General features: G+C 33.5%; 1 protein-coding gene across 3 annotated transcripts in view; it reads right to left on the bottom strand.

Moving 5' to 3' along the window:
* Positions 1-385: 385 nt before the first annotated feature.
* Positions 386-22,833, bottom strand: part of LOC111043303 (biorientation of chromosomes in cell division protein 1-like 1) — a 32,969-nt gene continuing 10,521 nt past the window's right edge. Inside the window, exons 4-9 of one of the 3 annotated variants that reach the window (XM_039443393.1) lie at positions 13,296-18,850; positions 12,645-13,151; positions 11,597-11,723; positions 11,008-11,131; positions 10,046-10,173; positions 386-1,285 (exon numbers count right to left, since the gene is read on the bottom strand). In XM_039443393.1, coding sequence (XP_039299327.1) covers positions 1,245-1,285; positions 10,046-10,173; positions 11,008-11,131; positions 11,597-11,723; positions 12,645-13,151; positions 13,296-18,850 — 6,482 coding nt within the window. In that variant the 3' untranslated portion in view covers positions 386-1,244. Of the gene's footprint in view, positions 1,286-10,045; positions 10,174-11,007; positions 11,132-11,596; positions 11,724-12,644; positions 18,851-22,833 lie in introns of all 3 variants that reach the window. The other 2 variants (XM_039443385.1, XM_039443381.1) reach the window with 2 other exon arrangements.

Below are 22,833 nucleotides of genomic sequence, written 5' to 3'. Positions count from 1 at the left end.
GTAGGTACTAATACCAACTATCATTCACAGTCCACTGCCCTGACCTTGGATTCTGTCAATATGTTACATTTGTTTAGTGTCCTTTTAAAAGTACTCTGGGTCAAATTGAAGAACATTTTCTTGAAAATATAATTTTATTGCACAAACTAAGATACATAGTATAATGAGCATGGGATAAGATATGTTGACATCTTTCACATCTGTTTTCCACAACAAAAAACTTTACATTACAATGGTTTGAAAATTGAAGTGCCCTGATTTTATCATATATTAGATATTGTTGGGTTCTAATCATTTATTACATCATTACATCAGTCACTGGGAATATTAAAAAAAATATATAAACAGGATGGTGTTCTAGTGTAATATGAAACTAATTGCTGGCAATTTTGAAATTTTTTCCATTTAAATCCATCCATAGAATAAACTTCAGCAACGTTCAGTATCATTGAAACATGCTTCACTTGTCTGTCATAGCAAAATACAATCACATGCTAATAGAATAAGGATGTAAGGAACTGCATTGAACAACAGTTACTTTTAAAAATGTGAAGTGTATTCTTAGCTTGAACAAAAATATTTTCTGATTAATACTTTTTTTAGATGTATATAATTGTTTATAAAAAGTAGAAAACTATAATACAATCTTAGAAAGAGTTTCGGGGACTTATCCACTCAACTAATTGTAGAGGTGAAATTGGATGTGCATAGTGAAGACTAGATTGTCTACAACAGATGTCTCCAAACTTCGGCCCGCGGGCCACATAAGGCTAGCGGAAAGCTAGCATAGTAAAAAAATGTATATATATTATTTTATAAATTTTGAAAGATTTGAAGCATGTTTACTATTGAATATGATTACAGTGCTTGCCTCTCACTTGTCATTTATTCTAAAGTAGACGAAAACTTTATCTAAAATGAAGTTTGTGAAATCTAAATACAGATCTGCCTTGTCAAATGAGTATCTAAAATCAATCCTAATCATGGGAACAAATTTAAACCTAAATGGGCGTTAATTCAAGTGGTAAACAAAGCAAACTTCTCACAAAAAATAAGTATTCTCTTCAAGCTTTTCAATGATTATATCTTCGACATTTTTTAATATTTATATTTTGTTCTCAAATAAATGAATAATGAACTTATGAACTAAAATAATTGTTTTATTCTAACAAAAAATAGCTTCATAAAGGCTGACTCCATTTCTGGCCCACCTTGGTGGCCCGCCATTCCTCCACAATTTTAGTTCAGACTGTAGCCCTGAGCCTTCTTTTCCTTGGTTCATTATCTGGAACAAGAGAAAAGGATGATTGGTGAATAATTTTATTTGTGTAATAATTAAACATTTAAACTTGGAGTTTCTTCAATAAGACATGCTTTTTTAATTTATTAAATACATTTTTTATTCATGTTTAAATCATCATAATTATTAACATTATCACACATATTATTAATATCAAGAAGGGATACTAACCATCATGACAGTACTGTAGAAGGGATAGTTATTTATTCTATGTATGACATCAACATATAAAATGTATATTACTAAAATAAGATGTGAATCAAATATGTTGAATTAATATTATTTTTGTGTTAAATAATTATTACGAAACAAGTTTTTTTATATACAGAGTTGGTGAAAATTATGGAAACAGCTCAATATTTCTTTCAAAGAGAAAAATGACTATATGTCTGATTGAGAATCCTATTCAAATTTCTGTAGCTTGAAAATTTTGGTCCGCCATTTTGATTTCATTTTTTTTAACGGGAAGGTGGTTGTATTATTATACATGATTTTGATATAGAATTTCAAGAGAAAATGAATGGCATCAAACAATTCCAAAGATATTCACATTTCAAAATACCAATGAATCATACATAAATTATACGAATGAGTTCATTAAAAATCTGACAGAACATTTTTTTTCTTTCAAGAGTTGAATATGTATACTATGAGTGTTTATAGCACTTCTGTATCGAAATCATGTATCATATAATGACCACTGAAAATGAAGTTGGATTCTATAATGCGGATCCAAGATGGCGGACAAAAGTTTTGAAGCGACGGAAAGTATTTTTTTTTTCAATTCGAATACGATCCACAATCAGACATCCTTGCAAAAATGTTAAATCTCCTTGCAAAAGAAATATTAAGCTGTTTCCATAATTTTCACCAACTATGTACATACAGAGGGGTCCAAAAAATGTATACACTACAGTGAACGTAAAGAGAAAAAAAAACGTACAACTATGAATCTTATTCTGTATTGTAGGTCGATGTTTTGTCAAAAGATAGTGTGGCATGGATAGCCCGCGTGCAAACTTTAGACAGTTTCAGACTGTCGTGAACTTTAAGGCTGGTTTTGACCGCCATAGCGTCTTCAGGTGATGTAGCGCGTATCCCAGCGTATTAATGAGCAAGCTATGAACAGTTCCCATAAAATATAATATATTTTCATTGTTTTTGTATTTGATCACATTTTGAGCTGTGGTGTCAATGTTTAGGTCAAAGTGCATGCCCGAGATACGGAGCAACGGCTGCATTGGAAACCTAGCATTGAAGACGCGTATTATGTAGCGTCAGCGATGGTTCGCCAGTTTGAAATGGACAGATTGATTAACATTAGGAGACACGAATTTCAAAAGATGTCGCTCAAGCTACATACGGCGGTCTGAAACTGCCTACCACTGCCTTGCCTAGATATTCACTGTCAAAGTGTGTATACATCTTTCAAACCATTCTGTATACGATCAACGTAAATCATAACACTAATTTGTAAATTTATTAAAATAAAAATAATGTTGAAGGACCACTCAGTGCAGTTAAATGTGGATGATGTTGAATTAAACTTCACATAAATTAAATAATTAGCACAAAAATTAATTGAATAAGGATACATGCATTCAACTTGGACAGTTGAAAATAGCGATGGAGAAGTCGTCACTAGAGGATTTTCATTGTGAAAATAAATGTATATCTGAGTAAAATGGGCACTTGGAAGATATACACTGACATCAATGTTTTACAAGGTGTTTCACTCAGTTATACTTTAATTCAAGGGATTTATCAAGATTGTCTAACCGTATGACAAGTCAATACCTTAAAAAATCTTTGTATAGGCTACATGAAAAAGGTGGTCGATCAGAAAATAATAAAAATTCATCGAATTTCTTTGCCTCAGTAATTAAATTTGATATTAATATTAATTACTTTAATAGATTATGGAGCAATAGTTTCATTAGATACCTTCCGTACATAGTGTCAGCACATAATACGATTTCACAATAGAGGAATGTAAAAAGTGATAAAGTTGTAAGTCAGTATTTTTGGGATAAGGATGTCTCATCTAAGCTTTTCCATGAAAATTTAGAAGTACTGTGATACAGGAAAACTGACCACATACCAGATAAATAAGTTTATTTACCTAATTCAATATAATAAATGTGCACGGTGTCCCACGAAGAGGATTACATGTTCAATTTTATATTACGTACCCATTCATGTACCATACTTCTTTAGATTTTACAGTTTACAAAGTAGGTTCTGAAAATATTCTAGGAAAATTTCAGCTCCCTAACCTTCGTAGAAACAAAATGGCGGCATATTGAAAATTTCACCAATTCGCTTCCTATAAAAACTACTTTCATGAGTTATTATCTGATTTGTTTACTTTGTTACGATAGTCTTGGCTCATTTGATGGTACCAGCAATGGATCAAGCAATCTTCCAAAAAGATGGTGCTCCACCTCATTTCGCAAATTGTGTCAAACAATGACAAACTTCGTAGAATGTCAGCACTAAATGACAAACTTCATGGCCGTTGGATTGGTCGTGGAAGTGATTTTTTTGATTGGCCACCCCGATCACTAGATTTAACTGTTTGTGACTTCTTTTATGGGGTTACTTGAAGGAAAAAGTTTATACAAATAGCTTCAATAATAATGATGAGGAACTAAAACGATCAATAGGAGAGGAACTTCTCCGGATACCACGGAGTTTCTTTGTAAGAGCTTAGGAATCATTTCTGCGCTTTTATCAATGTGTTGCTGTGGATGGATTTCAATTTGAATAATTTTGGATTTGAAGGTTTTTCTAGTTTTTTATTTTTAAAAAATATTTCCTTTGAGTGCAACAAAAAAATATTTTATAAAACCAAAAACACCTATTTAATTTTTTATCGTTTTTCAATGTGCCGCCATTTTGTTTCTGCGAAGTTTAGGGAGTTGAAATTCTCCCAGAATATTTTTAGAACCTACTTTGTAAACTGTGTAAAATTTGAAAAAGTTCGGTGCATGAATGGGCACGTAATATAAAATCAAACGTGTAAACCTCATCGTGGGACACCCGGTATATAAGAATAATAATTAAATTTTTCTTTTAGGGCTACTTGATAGATTTATTATACATGTTTGGTGAAAATTTATAATTCTTTTACAAGGATGATTTTACAGTAGGTTACACTGGGAATTCTATTCGAAAAAAACAACATTTTAGTGATCATTTTTTTCATAATGGTGGACCAAAAGTAGACTTCTCTGGTCTACCAGACCTTTTCTGTCTAGTGAACAGAAAAATAGTTTTTCTCAAGAATGGGATCGCCAATGAAACCTACGGTCAGATTTTCCATTTAAAGAAATATTAAGCTGTTTCCATAATTTTCACTAACCCTGTATTAAACTACTAGTACCCTTTTTTATTGCACGACTGGTTTCTCATATTCATCCCATTATCAAGTGTAAAAAAATAATAATATATGATTATTACTTTTTTCTGTAATATAAAACTCTAATTTGATTTCAAAAGCATTAACGATCATACATCAACTTTAAATATAAAATATGAAAACATTAATTTTTGGAATTTTAAGAAGACATTGAAAGCTAATAATAAACACGGACAACGTTCAGTGCAACCACACACATAAATTAATAAGAGGGCATGACACACTCTTACCTTCTAAAACCTCCATGTTTTGATTTTTCTCATAAAGCAAACGCACAAATTGAACACATAAGTTAGTTTGAATTAGTAATAAGAATACAAAACAAATAATGTTTTTTCAGTTACAATGTATGCAAACAAGTCAAGTTTTAAAATCGTGAATTTCAAATATTGCACAACTAACAAGAGTGTTCTATATAATTATTAACACAGTTCAATTACAACTATTATTATTAGTTTGGTTAATAATACAGAAGGATTATACAAGATACAGAAGCGCATAAGCAATATTTACAACAAGTTTGAAGAGAAATGAAAGTGTGGAGAATGAGACGTTTATAAAAGTGGAAAGTTACACCAATGGAAATCAGAAAAAAATTCAATTAATAGAGAAAACTATCTACTGAGATGAAGCTTAATATCGACTTGGAGTGACTTAATATAACACTTACAGATAGAAACTTCATTAATTTGATAAATAAAAACATGAGATAATATAAATGATCAGACTTGAGATGTTTATCTTAAAAGCAACACCAATTAGAGCTCTGTATCTTTTTCACGAGGGTAATTTTTTTCAACCTCCGATCTCATATCACAAGACACAGACAAGCGGTAGGGGAGCGACTTTCAACTCATCATCCCCACCAAACGCCCTGTGATCGGTGCGGCCAGATCGTCAATTGTTGTCGAGTTACAGACCCATAAATATGGCCGCCTCACTTGAGTCTGCCAACAAGTGCAAGACGTCAGTTGAAATGACTTCCGAAATCGTTATGATGCTTGACAACTCGGCACACAGTGCTGGTGCTGGTGCAACCAAATGGCTTCTTCAGCAAATCAAATGGGATAATTTCGATCACCCATCATGAAAACCTGACTTGACTACCAGAACTTATACATTTTCCCCAAATTCAAGACATGTTTTTGAAGGCAGAGCTTTCATACTAACAAGGAACTCCAAAACAACGTCATAGCCCACTTAAATTAATTTGGCTGCAGGATTTTATGAAGAGGGTTTTGGTAGGCTGGTCCAGTGATATGGAAAATGTCTCAACCTTCACGGCAATTATGTAGAGGAATAATCAGGTTACACAAAGTGTAACTTTTGGTGAAAAATAATTCTTTTATATACTCGTGTTTTATTTATGACCAATCTATCGGAGGTTGAAAAATGATCCTCGTATAAACTTGTATGAATTAACAAAGTTGAATACTTCTTCTAGAAACACTCTGTATTATGAAGTCAGAGTTCAATCTAACTTTTTTGAGCCAAATTAATATTCGACAGTGATTATACCTTATCACTAATAATTACAGAGCGATTCAAAATGAATGTCCTAGTTTCAAACAGTTATATTAATTAAAAAAAAAAAAAAACAATTTCACAACAAATTACTCTTAGAACCATCAAGTTTATGATGGTTTGTGTTCCATGTGGCCTCCTTTCGACTCGGACGACATCCACGAAAAAATAGGATCCATACACCATGGTTTGTGAAAATACACAAAAATTTCACTTAGGCGAATCTCGTTCATGAGCGTATTTGATTAGTGTTTTGGTTCCCCATAAGATGAGTACAGACATATGCGCCACGAACACGCGCATTTCACTTTTCATCAGCTGATGCTATGCTTATTATATCTGTATTCGTACAGAAACACTAAAATACAGTTATTATGGAAAATTTCTAACATTTTCTCTTATATATACATAACTAGTTTCGATTGAACATACAAGTAGTCCTATTAAAATACTACATAAGATACAGATATAGCACCAGCTGATGAAAAGTGAAATGCGCGTGTTTGTGGCGCATATTATGTCTGTACGCACCTATATACAAGCATTGTAATAAGTCGATTGACTTCACCGCTTACATGAAACGTCGCCTCATCACTAAGAACGAGATTCGCCTGAAGTGAACGTTTGTTTCTGTGCATTTACATAAACCATGGTATACGGAACCTTCTGTTTTGTAGATGTAGTCCGAGCCTCAAAAGAGGGACACATAGAATACTTTTAATACATCATCTTCTTATAAACTTGATGCTTCTGTCAGTGTTTTGATGCGAAAAAATGTTTGTGTACACAGGTTTTAAAAAATAAATATGAATATAATTGTTTTAAATTGGGAAATCCATTTTAAATCATCGTGTAATTGGAAGTATTTAAATGATTGGAAAATAATGGAATATTATAATAATCACAATAATCACGCGATCTATGTAAGCAAAGATATTCAATAACAATTTTTAAAATTATTATTGATATTGTAATTCAATGTTTTTCTCACAGAAATGTGAATTCCGGGTGATTCCAAGAATAAAAACAGTTATATTGAAATTTAAAAGGTAAATGATAAGTGCTTGCTTTACAAAAGAATGAATGAATATCGTCGGAAAAATTGGAAAATTGAATGGATGATTAATGCGAAAATTTTCAAATTCGTTGCCTGTAGCACCTACATACGAGCATGAGTCTCCAGATGAAAACTAATTATGTATTTTGTATGTGAGTTTAAAATATTTTAGCATTTTTTAAAATTCTATGAAAAATAAGATTAATGCAAAATAAGAGTAAAAGTGGAAGTGTAAATTATCTTCCTTCCTTTTGGTGAGAAGCTTGAATCACTCTTTTTTTAAAGACTACAACTGTAAATTAATCAAACCATATTAAGAATAATAGTCCAGTCAAGGAAAGGTTATAGAGGGAAACGTTGGGAAGACAATTTTTCACCCCGCAGTTCTGTTTAGGGTACTAAGGAGGTAAACATATCAAAAGTGGGGAGGTTTAAAGGTACCATTTTTTGGTTTCACGCATGAAACTCAAAAACTATGTATCCTAAGGACTTGACTGTCATATAACAAATTAAAGCTCACATAATTTCCTACAATATTCATTCATTCATTCTACAACTTTTCTTATAACTTCTCTAGTTTTCGAGATATCCGCTCTTAAAGTGTGACATTTTTCAAAAAAATACGTTTGCCATCAATTTCTTTTCTCTTATAACTCTTTAAAAAATTCATGGGAATTATAAGCTTATAGAGCATTAAATTCACTTCAATTTGATGTATAATTCCACACTTTTACGAATTTCCCTGCACCCTTTTGCAGCAGCTTTAGTGTTGAGTGTGAAATCTCCATTTTTGCAATAATAGACCAATTGACAAAGGAATTTGAAGGGAATATTTTAAACAAAATTTTTGACTTTGCAGCTTTGTTGAGACTAGTTAGGAGGAGAACATATCAAAAGTCCCCATTCCTAACTCATGTGCTAAGGGTATGAGGGTGGTTTAAAACTTGCATTTTTCAGCGTTTTGCTTCCACGCTCATATCTTGAGAACAATGCGTTCAACCAACATAACTGAAAATTCAAAAATGAAGCTTGATAAATTCTCTCATATTTTTTTAAAAAATGTCACACCTTCAAGAGCGGATATATCGAAAACTAGAGAATATATAAAAAAAGTTGTAGAATGAATGAATATTGTAGGTAATTATGTGAGCTTTAATTTGTTATATGACAGTCAAGTCTTTAGGATACATAGTTTTTGAGTTTCATGCGAGGAACCAAAAAATTGTATATTTAAACCACCCCCACCCCCTTAGCACAAGGGGTAGTGGTGGGGACTTTTGATATGTTTACCTCCTTACTACCCTAAACAGAACTGCGGGGTCAAAAATTGTCTTCCCAACTTTTCCCTCTATACCCTTTTTTGAGCATTCATTGCCTGGACTATAAATGTACAATGCAAATAAGAATCGAAAGCAGAGATGGAAAATAATGCGTTTCGAAATTATTGTTTATAGTTCTTAACATAAAATACGATGAATAAAGCATATGAAATATTCCTCAAATGTGTAGCACTACCTGAAAATTATCAATTATGAACGAAATTAAGATTGATAGTAAAAAATAATACCTCAATTATTATTATATGTACAATGGAAAATACTAGTGATCAAAGAGTAATATTCATTATGGAACCAACAATATGGAAAACACATGGATGGAATTGATAATATTATTATCAAATTATTGTAACCTATTTTTCCAACAAACTTCACTGAATTTAATAATATAAATATTGTGCAAACAAAGTAACCATTGTTTTTCTTAAAATATCACTGTGAAACATGTTATAGGTAGAAGGGAAGACAACTAAAATATAAGGAAGAAATATTTTGCACAGCATCTATAAAAATAATGATTATAATCATTGTTTGGTAATTTTTAGAATAATATTCTTTAGATGGGGGAAACCCCCTGATGCTTAGTCTGCCGAATACAAGTTAGTATAGTTATAGCGAGAACGGTCAACATTCCTAATTTTCAACTATCTATCAGCTCAGTTCAATACTTTAATAATCTTCAGTACTTTATGAATGTGGAACCGGTATTCCATGCTATAGTCCTACTACAATAACACAAAATTATTACATTTTGGAAGAATAGATTCGAGTTTTATTCAATTTTTTGATGAATTATCTTAATAGGGCTGGCTACTTGATTATTGAATAAAAGAAAATAACTAGTTATTTGAATTTTGAAAAAAAGAACACTTGAGAATGACATAAATGTCGAATGTAGTCGTGTATAAGAAATATTTAAAGAGCACTAATTATTTCCTATCATTGATCAATTAAAATTATAAAACTTTTCAAACTCTAGCTGCATTATGGCAGAAAGCTCACACTATAAATTTGTGCACTATGGAAATCACATCTATAAAAACAATTCATCAATGTAATCAAGTTGTAGATTTTCTTATGGAATATAACATGTGTAAAGTTATAATCTAATGGAATTGAAATGCATTTGATTGCAAAATTGTGCGTTACAAGAATGAAGAAATCTAGAACATTATTTGCTAGATCAAGTGAATGAGAATTTTTACACCTTGATAAATTTACATAATTGAATATTGTGTATTGAGAATAACTCATTACTATGTTAACCTGAACGCACTGAATTTAGTGTTACAGTTAATCAGGAAATAGGACTTGGGATTTGGTCTTTATGAAGGGCATCGAGCCTGCTCAGCGTACAATAATTTTGCTAGAACAATCGCTATCTAGAATGAAGGTGAGATACTGACCAACCAAAGAGTCGAGAGCTGGTTCATCTGCCTTCCGCTTTCGACGATTGCCTGAATCCAAGCGAGGTTTGTACAAGTCTGTGTTTTCGTAACGTTTCGGTATTTTCACACCAGCCGACAGTCTTTCACTGCAAACAACAAACATTATCACAGTTGATTGCATAAAACTCACGATTAAAAGTTATTTACATCTTTTCAATACCTAGATGATAATTTGCATTGATTACATTAAATATATTAGTAATAAAACTAAACTCTACGATAACTTGATTTTTTTGTCAGCAAGAAAATTTGTGTTACTTATTCTTTAATCTTTTATTGATTTAATGATACACAATTATTTTTTAAAATAATTTGGTGGAGGATCAACAGGCACAGCCCAAAACTTTTCCTCCCCCGAGTTGATTCATTAAAATAATCCAGAAAACAGTTATATTTCCTCCACTTTATGAAGTGAATAAGTATCATCCAAATCATATTTCCGTTTTATTTTAAATCGTTGTACACGAACAAGATAAGAAGAAAAATTAGGTCGTGCTTTCAGTACTGGAAATATCGTTCAGGTTCTCAAGAGAAAATACAACGAAACTATGGACTGTTTATTGAACAATTCAATGTCTGGAATAATGTTATCCTAGCTTGATAAGATTTTCTTTTGTATTTGTTGATTTCAGTTTAAACACTTTTATATTGGTCGTTGGCAGAAGCTCACATTTAATGTACGTGCAGCAATATACTTCTACTGTATGTTGCAGCAGTATACGCTTTCTGCATAATTGCAATTTGATACAGTTATCAATTTATACCTATTATTTATGACTTTTAGCCATTATGAGTTTTGTGAAGAAGCATCAATGAATTGTGATTGCAAGAACCCCAATTCGGATGTTCAATTATTACTTACTTCTCAAAAATGTTTTATAGAAGTAAACCTTTACAATAAAAATGGATGATGAACATACCTATTCCTGAGTTTCTTTGGTGGACTAACAGTGTTTTCCGGTTCAACGATGGAATTCCGATTTCGCTGTTGTCTTGTTATTCTAGCTGATTCTTTGGTCTCTTGGTAACTGGGAGGTGATTGAGCTGCAAGCACAAATAATAACGTCATTTCTCCATTCATTACGAGCTGCGATACTTACACTTCTGATTTTCTAGTGAATGTAGATACTACACAACAGGATACTGGACATCACGTCAGGGGTTTAGTTGATTTTTATAGCGAGCTTATTATATATAAGTTAATAGTAAGATGATTTGACGCCTCCTGATTTAATTCAAACAACTGTAATTGAAAATAGGCCCATGGATAAATTGAAAGTGAACAAAACAGAAATGAACAAAATATCAGCGTGGAAGCGTTTAAAACGTGTCAAACATGATTGCTTAATACTTATGCATTACTGAACAGGTATTTTAAAGATTTATCGACAACATGCAAGTGATTTGTGTAACAATTATAGAAATTATTCAAGCATTTACTACTTTCTTATTATGTGATGGGCACGATCATAGATTTTATGTTTACTATAAAAAAGTAATAGAGCTTACTTCTCGTCGTCAATCCACTTTCAGCGATCAAATTCTTCAACGCTTCACCGATCATCTTTGATGCCATGCTTTCGTCAGCTTCTTCCTCGAAACTGTTGTTCAAATAGTCTGTTATTGTTTCGATTCCCTGCGAAAAGTCGATAGAGATTACTAAATCTAATTCAAATATTATTTTATGGTAAATGGTGATATGTTCAAAAAGCTTGAAAGTGACTAAACTGAAAAATGGTTCTATATTATGAATGAACAGTTTTTGATGATAATTTTTTACAAAGTTTATTGTACACCTAGTTGACATGAACTAATACTGCAACTAAATTGACGCATCTACTGGGTGGGCGAATTGCAAATTTGAATGGACTCTACTATAAAACTGCTTTTATCTTATCAAGTTGATGTTTGCAATAGAAGATTTGCCAACTATCCTAAATATTTTCCATGTAGAAGGTATGGATTGGTGTTCGTTTCAAAGCATATTCGATGAATCAAGGAGGACATCCAATGTCAAACTGGAAAAAATGCAGCTGAGGAGAATTCTGAACATGGCTTCAGTGCTTGGAATCGTCTCTGTCAACCAAACAGATAGAAATCTGTTCAAACTGAGAAATGACGCTCAAGACTTCCTGCTTATGATCACACCAGCATTTTCTCAAAGCTTGTGAATGCTGAAAAACTTAGTGAAGATCAGCTCCATTATAGAAATATTGGAAATTATATTTCCAATTTATATCTCCACCATATTGGAAATTAAAAAGTATCAACAGTCTTTACATGTCATTTTGAGAAATGATTGTTCTACTTGAATTAACCTTCTAATGCATTATTTTGCTAATCTGATTTACATCTAATGCATTTTGCCAATGTGATTTACATAAAAACAATGTGGATAGAAATAAGTACTACATACTCTGTAAAATTTGCAATTTGTGCAACAGATCATGATAACCAAGTAAATGAGTTTTTAATATATTTTATACTTTGATTAATATGTTCGAATTGATATTTCGGATTCAATAGTAAATAGCGAATGAAATTTGCAACAACTAACCTGGTCTGTATCATCGAGATCTTCGTCAAACCACTTTTTGGGTGAGTGTGAGCATCTGCTTTCTTGGACTGAATCTGTTATACTAGTGTGCCTTTTGTCAACAACGAATGAATTCTCGCTCTCACTTGGTATAGCTGCATCGCTCGAATTGAGAATTTTGTTAGCTGAAAAGTTATTGCTTTGACTTGAAGGCGATTGAGGTGTAATGATTCGAGAAAGATTCGAATTATTCCTGGATAAAGTGATTTTGAACGAATTCAAGTGAGCGGACGGAAGATTATTGTTCTCAGCTTCCGGACATGTTTTGATTTTGAACTCTCGAGTGACTATATTAGTTGAATTGAAGCTCCTTTTACGACTACGTTTCTTTTTTGGATTTGTCAAATGTGGCACTTGATTGGTAAAAGGTTGAACTGTTTCGACATGAGCCTGTAGAGCCTGGGTTGCAATCTGGGCCTGGGTTGCGGAGACATCGCAATGAGTTGGCGTTGGCTGCTCACTCTCGACATCGCAATGAGTTGGCGTTGGCTGCTCACTCTCTACATCGCAATGAGTTGGCGTTGGCTGCTCACTCTCGACATCGCAATGAGTTGGCGTTGGCTGCTCACTCTCGACATCGCAATGAGTTGACGTTGGCTGCTCACTCTCGACATCTTCAACACTGTTCCTAGAATCGACAGAAGTTCTTGCAGTGGAGCCATCAGTTGAAGATTCAACATCCCAAGTGTATGGTACATCAATCTCTTCGGTTTCGATAGCTGAACTATTTGGGTTTCGGATAGATATGCGAAGCTTGACGGGTGACTTCTTTTCTGATTTAACACGCACTGATTTTTTCTCGCTACTTTGAACAGGTCGCGAGACTTCGATTTGCTCAACTAAGGTTTCCATATTCTCCTTCCTCACTTTACTACTATCGATCGGTTTGTTCTTTAGATGATAGCAACCATCCTCTTCATCCAAATAATAATTTTCATCATTTAAAGGAGGAAGACGAATGCAATCTTTTCGCAACACTTGCAAGCCGCACTCTTTCTCCAAATAAGAATCAAATTGTTTGTCTAATAAAAAGTCAGAAGTAACGAGTTCAGTTTTCTCCAAATATTTCAAACTTTTGTATTCCTTTTCATAAACTTCCAAGCATTTTTTTAATTTTTCAAGTTTTTCTTTAGCAATTTCGGTTTCCCTCTGATCAAAACTTATGAAAGTATGAGTTTCATCATTCTCATTTTCTACAAAATCATTGGAAGGCACATTCTCTTCATATCCCTCGCTTGAATAAGTTTCAATTTTTCTATTGTAAATGGTTGATAAGCTTTCACTTAAATCAACATCAAAGCCTCTTAATGGACTTGAGAAATCAAATATTGATGTTTCCCGAGCAAATAGGTCACTTTCAGTTGCTGAGTTCGACTCTTCAAGCTTTGGGATGGCAGCTGGTTTTAATGTAATCAGTGAACTGCTTTCTAAAACTTCATTTAAGGTCACAGATGCTGGCAGATTTTCAACTTCTTTAATTGATTTCGCATTGTTATCTGAATAGATTTGAGTCGTTTGATCTAATATGCCATTTTTTTCTGTTGCAATTTCAAAATCAGGAACGTTGTCAATAGAGTTCGGTAATTCATCAGAACTAGTCATATCAACTGTCGAATCTATTGTTTCTGATTCATTCGAATTTTTAACATCGATAACTTCAGATTTGGCTTCTGATTTTTCCAGAGTTAAGATGGCATCAAGTTCATTTGAATCGCCTGGTTTTGAACCAGAATCACTTGTATCGTATGTCGAATCTATTGTTTCTGATTCATTTGAAATTTCAACATCGATAGCTTTAGATATGGATTCCAATTTTTCCAGAATAAAGTTCTCAAGTTCATTTAAATCGCATGAACCAGCACTAGTCATATCAATTGTCGAATCTATCGTTTCTGATTCATTTGAGTTTGCAACAACAGTAGCCTTGATTATTTTACGGACTTCATAAATATTGGCAGCAAATTTTGGACGTTTATACTTGAAGTTATTTAATTCATTTTGCGGCAAAGGAAGGACATCATTATTACATGAAGTTCCTTGAATACATCCGGCACTGTTTTCGAAACTAGATTCAGTTAGGTCTGGTACTGAAATATCTTTATTACTCTCAACAGTTGTCTCGATTTCATCAATATCATGTTTCTGCATCTGAGTTTGATTATCAATACTCGGATCTGTGATGGAAGGGTGATCATTCGCAGCTGAGTCTTCTACACTTGAACGTTTCTTCTGAATTTTCTCATTCCGTCTACGTTCTCTCATTATTTTCCGTACTTCTGCTATATTCGCAGCAAATCTCTTCTTTCTGAATTTCTTTTGGTCATCTTTGGGAAGCTGAGTTTCAATATTTTGAGTTGAGACAACAGTCTCTAAATTTTGATGATCAGGATTGATTCCTTCATTTCCCTGAAGTCTGTTGGACTCTTCATCTTGTTGAACATCTGAATTATTGCCCAGCACAACAATATCTTCACCAACAACCTGATAATCTGATATGAGTTTCTCATGACCCTCATAGTTCTCCTTATTTCGAATTATTTCTTGTGTATTTGGGGCTGGATTAATTATAGAGGGATTTAAATCATCTAGTTGGAACAATTTACTCTTAGAAGCTTGGGATTCTTCTTCGGTATTTTTCTTGCCAATATCTCCTGTTGACATTTCATGAACCTCTCGATTATGCTTGTTTTGTTCCTTGGAATCAACATCTTCAGTTTTTCCTCCAACTTCATCTTCAGTTTTTCCTCCAGCTTCATCTTCAGTTTTTCCTCCAGCTTCATCTTCAGTTTTTCCTCCAGCTTCATCTTCAGTTTTTCCTCCAGCTTCATCTTCAGTTTTTCCTCCAGCTTCATCTTCAGTTTTTCCTCCAGCTTCATCTTCAGTTTTCTCTTGGCAGATTTGCGTATTTTCTTCTGATTCAGAAACAATTTCATTAGCAGTAACCACCACATTATCAGCAAGATGAATTCTACTGTCGTTCATTAGCGAATCTAAGGTTGAAAATGAAGGCTGCACTACTGCTTCCACACATTCTCCCTGATTAATGTTTGTAGAAAAGAGTTGTGACTGTTGCAGCTGTGTAGCATCACTAGTCGAGCTGTTTTTCGATCCTTTCCCTGTAGATCTGGTTTGTTTGGTGTTACTGTTGTGTGACACACCCGCGACCGCACCCGCACCCACCTGACTGCGGCTTTCTCCAGCGCCGCTGCTGTCTCTGTCCCTATCAGCAGATCGACGGTGCTCCCTACTTTTGTCGGCTGGTTTACAAGATTCTCTCTTCTTTCTACTGCTACCCTTATCTTTCCTAACCTTGTCATCTTTGATTCTATGTTTTTCTTCTAGATCATAATTTTCCGATTCTTTAGTTGCATGCTTATCTCTGCTTGACCTATGATGAGAAGATTTATGTTCTCCAAAGCTAGAGCTGGACTTATGACTCTTTCCCTTTTTCACATCATCTTCACTTGTGCTGTGTTTACTTCTGCTACTAGAATAGTGCTTCTCCTTATCGGAATCACTTCTGTGATGACTTTGCCCTTCCCTTTTCTGCTTGTGACTACCATCTTGAGTCTTTTCTTTGAATACATTTTTATGATCTCTTGATCGGCTGTGTCTTTCTTTATGGGAATTATCTTCTTGGTAGTTATTTTTCTCATCAATTTCGCTTTCATTTGGTTCATGCTGATCAAAAATTGCTTTTTCATACTGGTCACTATGGGAATCCTCTTTGGACTCTCCCTTTTGTGAACGTCTGCGTTTTTCCTTACGATCACGTTTTGTTTCTTCTTGATCATCTTCATCGAGCTTTTTGTCTGCTGCACTTTTATGGCGTCTTGAACGACTAGACCTTTCTTTCTTGGTCCGTATCCCTTCCTCATACTCATTCTCTTCATCATCAAACTCGCTTTTATCAAATTTCGATTCCTCATATTCAAAATCTTGCTCCTCATCTTCTGTAGCTTTTTTATAATCCCTTGATCGAGTAAGCTTTTCTTCATGAGAAAATCTTATATTTGCTTTCAATACATCTTTCTCATCAGATTCACTTCTACTTGATTCTTCGTGATCAGACGTTATTTCTCCATATACAAAATCTTCTTTAAAAGTTTTTCTGCGGACCCTTGAACGGCAATGTGGCTCTTCGTAAGAATATTTGTTTTTCTCTTTATATACATTTTTCTCATCCGATTCGCTTTTGCTTTGTTCTTCGTGATCAAACTTTGATATTTCATTTCTATACTCAAGAGTTTCTTTTTTTGACGACTTTTTACGGTCCTTTGACCGGGTATGCTTTTCTCCATGAGAATATTTTACTTTTTTCTTGTAAACATTTATTTCTTCGGATTCGCTTTTATTTGCTTCTTCTTGATCAGACGACATTCCTTCATATTTATAATGATCTTCGTTCGCTTTTTTGCGGTCTCTTGAACGAATATGCTTTTGTTTGTGAGAAAATTTATCTTTCTCTTTATATCTAATTTCCTCTTCAGATTCGCATCTGCTTTCTTCCCCGTGATCAGTCGTTATTTCTCCGTATTCATATTCTTCTTCTAATACCTTTTTGCTATCTCTTGTACGAGTATAATTTTCTTCTTGTGAATAATTAAGAGTTTCTTTATAAACTTTGTTTTCATCAGATTCGCTCCTACTTGCTTCTTCGTGATCGAATGCTGTTTCTTCAAATTCAGAATCATAAATCTTTTCTCTAGAAGTCTTTCTACGGTCTTTTGACTTTTTATCTTTACGAGAATATTTGACCTTCTCTTGATATTCATTTGTCTCATCATCTTCTTCCTCATAACTTCCTGCAATTACATCTTCATAGTCTCTTGAATGACTATACCTTGATTTATGAGAACGTCTGCTGACTTTTTCTGAATATTTACTCTTCTTATCAGAACCACTTCTACTCGTCTCTTCTTGAATATAAGTAGATGTTGCTTCTTCTTGTTCTTCTACTTCACAACCTCTCGACCTTCTATGTTTGGAATCAGTTCTTCGTGACTTGTCCTCACCATTAGAACCGTGCTTATCAAAATCTCTATTATGCCTGTGTTTATCTTTAGAATGAGATGATTTTCTATGTTTACGATCTTCTCTTGATTCTCCACTGCTACTATTAGAATGATGATTCTTGGTATGCTTGTGCTTTGAGTGATGTTTTCTCTCTTTGTCTTTTTTATAAGTAATTTCTTTCTCCAACTCTTCATTTTCGTCATGGCTACTTCTATTATAGCTTTCGTCTTCACTGCTCTTTTCTAATTTGCTATCATCAAAGTAGTTTGTGTTTTCAGAAAACTTGATTTCATTTGACGTGCTATCCAATCTTTCAACATCAGTTTCCGACTGGCTTTCTTCAAAATGACTTTCTTCTTTGTGATCAGAGTTTAAGCCTCTTGAACTCTCATCATAAACATTCTCATCTTCATCCTCGTCTCCTTTATCAGAAACGCTGTCATATTCAATTTCTGTCAATTGCTGCGATTCCTCGTATTTACCATTGCTATCCGAGTCATAGTTTGGTTGAATACTTTCAGTAATAACATTAGGAGACATTCTGTCGTTATCTTCTTCGTTATTTTCCGTTGTAACACATTCAACTTCTGTTGTACCAATCTGACCGGTTTCAATTTCAATATTCTCTACATGGGTAGTGAATTCTGTTGAGAAACTGAAATCAGAGAATGCTCCCTCATAATTAACGTTGGAAAGCATATTACTTTCATTCTGTGAATTGTCACCACCTCCATTGACGCTGGTCATTGATCCAGCAATATTATCCGCGTCATGTTCTCTCTCTTTCTCAGCATCAGTATTCAAAGGATTGTCATCATCATCATCATCACAAGAGTTGTTGGACTTGACACTGGTCAGATCGGACATACCAGAGATGTGGCTTTCATACGAATCGTTGCTCTGAGTCTCATTCAGATTATCCAAAGGAATGACTGCTTCTTCAATTACACATTCGGGTTCAGAGTCCACTTGCGATGTAACAACCTCCTCACTGTGTACTACATTTTCAGATCCATTATCTTCTTTTTTCACCTCAGATTCATTGGACGATACCAGCTCTTTATCCAACTCGACAGTTCCTTTCGAGTCATCTGTTTGATTGGGAATGCTGGCACTTGTGAATGTTGATGATGGCATGTAACTGCAACTTGCTGAAATAGATCATAAAATTCAAAATTAATGGAAAGATGGATCATCAATGAGTAATGCAATCAACAAATTATATGAATAATCAACAAAATATTATGAATAGAACTTAGACTTCTGCTACTGCAAATATTGACACAAGAACTAAATAGCAGAAGGAAATTCCTTTTTGCATCTTCTCAATCATTGAAAAGATGATGATGTACCTCCTTTAATTAGTACAGTTGGGAAGTATTAAAAACAATGTAATTTATAATTTATTATCTTTAAGTATCAAGTAGACTTGACGATCGACTTGAAACAGAACACAAATTTCTAATTCATCATAATTTATGTAATATCCTGTATAATTTTCTGTTAGGACTTAGGAAGTACTTGATTATTTCATCCTTGTGAAATAATGTATTATTTCAGTCACTAAATACATTGATACTTGAAAATATATTGTAGTTCTGATTTTTTAAATAATATATTGCTTGAATACATGGAAGGAGTCCAGAACCATGCAAAACTTCCTTGTGGTAAATACAGAGTGCTTCAAAAAACTCGAATTATATGTTCTTTTTCAAACTTCTAGTGATTTCCGGCAAAACCAGCCATCGGACAGAAAAACATACTAGCCTGGAAAAATGATGTGATGTAAAAATGAAATCATCTTAAGCCAGTTACACACACATCGATTTTTTCGTACGATATTTTGCCGCCCTTATGAATTATAGCAGATTAAACTAAACTTGACAAACATCATCTGTTAAATCTGAATGAATTCATAAGGACGGCAAAAAATATAAAAATATTGTACAAACAAAAATCGATGTGAGTGTAGGTAGTCTTATGTCCAGTGCAATCTCCTTGTGTTAAGAGTAGGTGGATAATCTCCATCAGAGTTGAAAATTATCAGCAAAAAAAAAAAGAGTTTGGTCTTGACATCTAAAATGAAATCTCCTTATGTCCAGGAAAAATAAAAAAGTAGAATAATTATTTTTTTTCGAAATTACTTGGATAATCTTTAACAGAGTAGAAAATACTGAATAAAGTTAGATTGGTCTGGAGCCCGCAGCCCGCAACCTCTCATTCATGAGTTACCAATTAAGCCACGGATTCACTTGGAGAAAGCTGTGTTTGGTTGGGCATCAACTCTGAGTCATTCAATAGATTTGTTTAAATTATTGATTAAAATGGATTAATAATAATGAAAATTAGCCTATATCCAACCGCGGTAAATTCAGAATCGTTATGTAAAATTGCAAGTTAATCAGGTTGAGTACTTCATAAGTGATAATGCGTCAATCGTAAGCCAATACTCTCCTTTATAATATTATAGAAGATATATAGAAAATAGGTCTATAACCATCCTCGTTAAATTAAGAAACGTTATGCGAAATTTCAAATTGACCAGTTCAGTTGTTCTGACGTGATGATACATTAAACATGATTACGTATCCCGTACATGATAAGTCAATTCTAAATTACAATGCATGTTAGTACTTTCCAACTGTAATAATTAAAGGAGGTGCATCATCTTCCTAATCTTTGAATTGAAAAATAGCACTAATAATTAACTTACTAAAAATAGTGAAAAGGTTTATAGGCATCAAACCAGTAGACACAGTTAAATCTTCAACAATAAATAAATAACAACTGAAAAAATTGGTATATATCCTGATATAAGGACAGTTTTCTACAGTTTATAACCATGGCTCATCAAGGAGTGACTTATCAGCAGAGATAAGAAATCAGAAAAAACGATCCTCCGACGAGCGATAGTGACGGCGAGCAAGATAAGGGTAGCCTATACCTGTTCACTTGCTGCTGTTCAACAAACCCCAAGTAATCGTGATAGACTGGACATTATGATCAATGGATTCAAAATAATAAAGGCTGATATTGATGCAATTAGATCTGATCATAAGGCAATGGTCGAATTAATTGAACACTGCCATAAATTGATCAACGATAATAAGGAATTTTTTAATAAACAAGCCAAATTAGTGAATAATAATTATTGTTCTACTAACACTACCTCAACTATAAACGATATGAATGAATAAAAATAGATTGAATAATTTGAGATTGAATATATAAGAGTGATTATCATAATTATTTTATTATTCAAATTTATCATACTAAAGTTGATTTCTTGAAGCGCACTCGCTGTTGCTAATTCGACACCAAGTTGGGCCATTAGGATAGAAACAAATCGTGTCAGTTTAAAGCTGCAGCTGTTAAAAAGACAGTTTCAGTGGTTATTGAGGATACTGAATATGAGCGAGTTGAGACTTCCCTCGGGTGTTGAGTCAGGCTAAGTTTGATAAAGGTAATAACTGGGTACATTGTATTAGGAGGAATCTAGAAGCGTTAAGCTTCGAAAGACTATGGCAAGTAGATGGTTTTGACGCTGTTGATTTGAGCAATGCATACTTTGAGATTTTGAAAACGAACTCTTTGTTTCTGATTGTGTTGGATAGACAAAAGGCGCTCAGCTCTATTAACTGTCAACGATACTTCGAGCAGAACCCAAATTTGGTAATGGCAGATTAGACTGTGCCTATTCCAATTAACAGAGTGCGATGTCCCACACAGCTAAGGATTCCGACGGTAGCGGGTGTACATTTGTGTATCAATCTCAGAAAAGCTCATCTCGATCCTGAAAGGATGTGTCTAGCGTGTGCCTTGGCCTTGGGAACGCTAGCTAGAGCATCTTTTCATTGATTGTAAAATATATAGGGATTTCAGAAACCAAAATCTAATGCAATACATTGTGAACATTGATCGTTCTAGTCAAGTACTGGTATTATAGTAGAACATGAACAGCCGACAAAATTAATTTATACCGCACTAAGTCTCTTGTTGAAAGAAATCATTGTATAGAAGGGAATTGAATGCTACGTTAATGTAGAATATGTATTTTGATTTTTTTATATGTATGAATTGAATCTCAACTTTATATTATAATCAAGAATTTATGGTTGTTGGTATAGGATTTTTCAAAAATATAGCAAATGATATTATAGGATTGAAAATGGATAAAGGATATAATATTGTTTACAACGAATTTGTGTAGTTTATAATATACTATCTACGAATTATTCTCAGATAAATAAATAAATCATACTATAGTTGATTCTACAATCATTGTACACAAAACTTATCCACAATAGTTCAGTCAAGGAAAGGCTATGGAGGGAAAAGTTGGGAAGACAATTTTCGACCCCGCAGCTCTGTTTAGGGTAGTAAGGAGGTAAACATATCGAAAGTCCCCACCCACTGTGCTAAGGGGGTGGGGGTGGTTTAAAGGTGCCATTTTTTGGTTTCTCGCATATAACTAAAAACCTATGTATCCTAAGGATTTGACTGTAATATAACAAATTAAAGCTTACACAATTTCCTACAATATTCATCTCAGAACTTTTTCTAAAATATCTTCTCTAGTTTACGAGCTATCCGCTCTTAAAGGTGTGACATTTTTGAAAAAAAAACACGTTTGCCACCAATTTTTTTTCTTTTTTGCTATAACTTTTTAAAAATATATGGAAAAAATCCATGCTGATTATGAGCTTATAGAGCATTAAATTCTCTTGAATTTGATGTATAATTTCACACATTTACGAATGTAAAATATCCTACACCTTTTGCAGCAGCTTTAGTGTTGAGTGTGAAATCTCCATTTTTGCAACAATAGACCAATTGACAAAGGAATTTGGAGGAAATGTTTTAAACATAATTTTTTGACTTTGCAGCTTTGTTGAGACTAGTTAGGAGAAGAACATATCAAAATTCCTCATTCCTAACTCATGTGCTAAGGGGATGAAGATGGTTTAAAAGTTGCATTTTTCAGCGTTCTGCTTCCACGCTAATATCTTGAGAACAATGCGTTCAACCGACATAACCAACTATTCAAAAATGAAGCTTGATAAATGTTCTACACTTTTTGTTCAGTGGAATTTTGTAATATTCCCAACAGTTCCAGAAATATTCGCTCTTAAAG

This window comes from Nilaparvata lugens, chromosome 1 (assembly GCF_014356525.2).
Source record: "Nilaparvata lugens isolate BPH chromosome 1, ASM1435652v1, whole genome shotgun sequence".
NCBI classification, from domain to species: Eukaryota; Metazoa; Arthropoda; class Insecta; order Hemiptera; family Delphacidae; genus Nilaparvata; species Nilaparvata lugens.
Note: the sequence above shows the minus strand (reverse complement) of the source record. Positions and strands in the feature narration are given on the sequence as shown.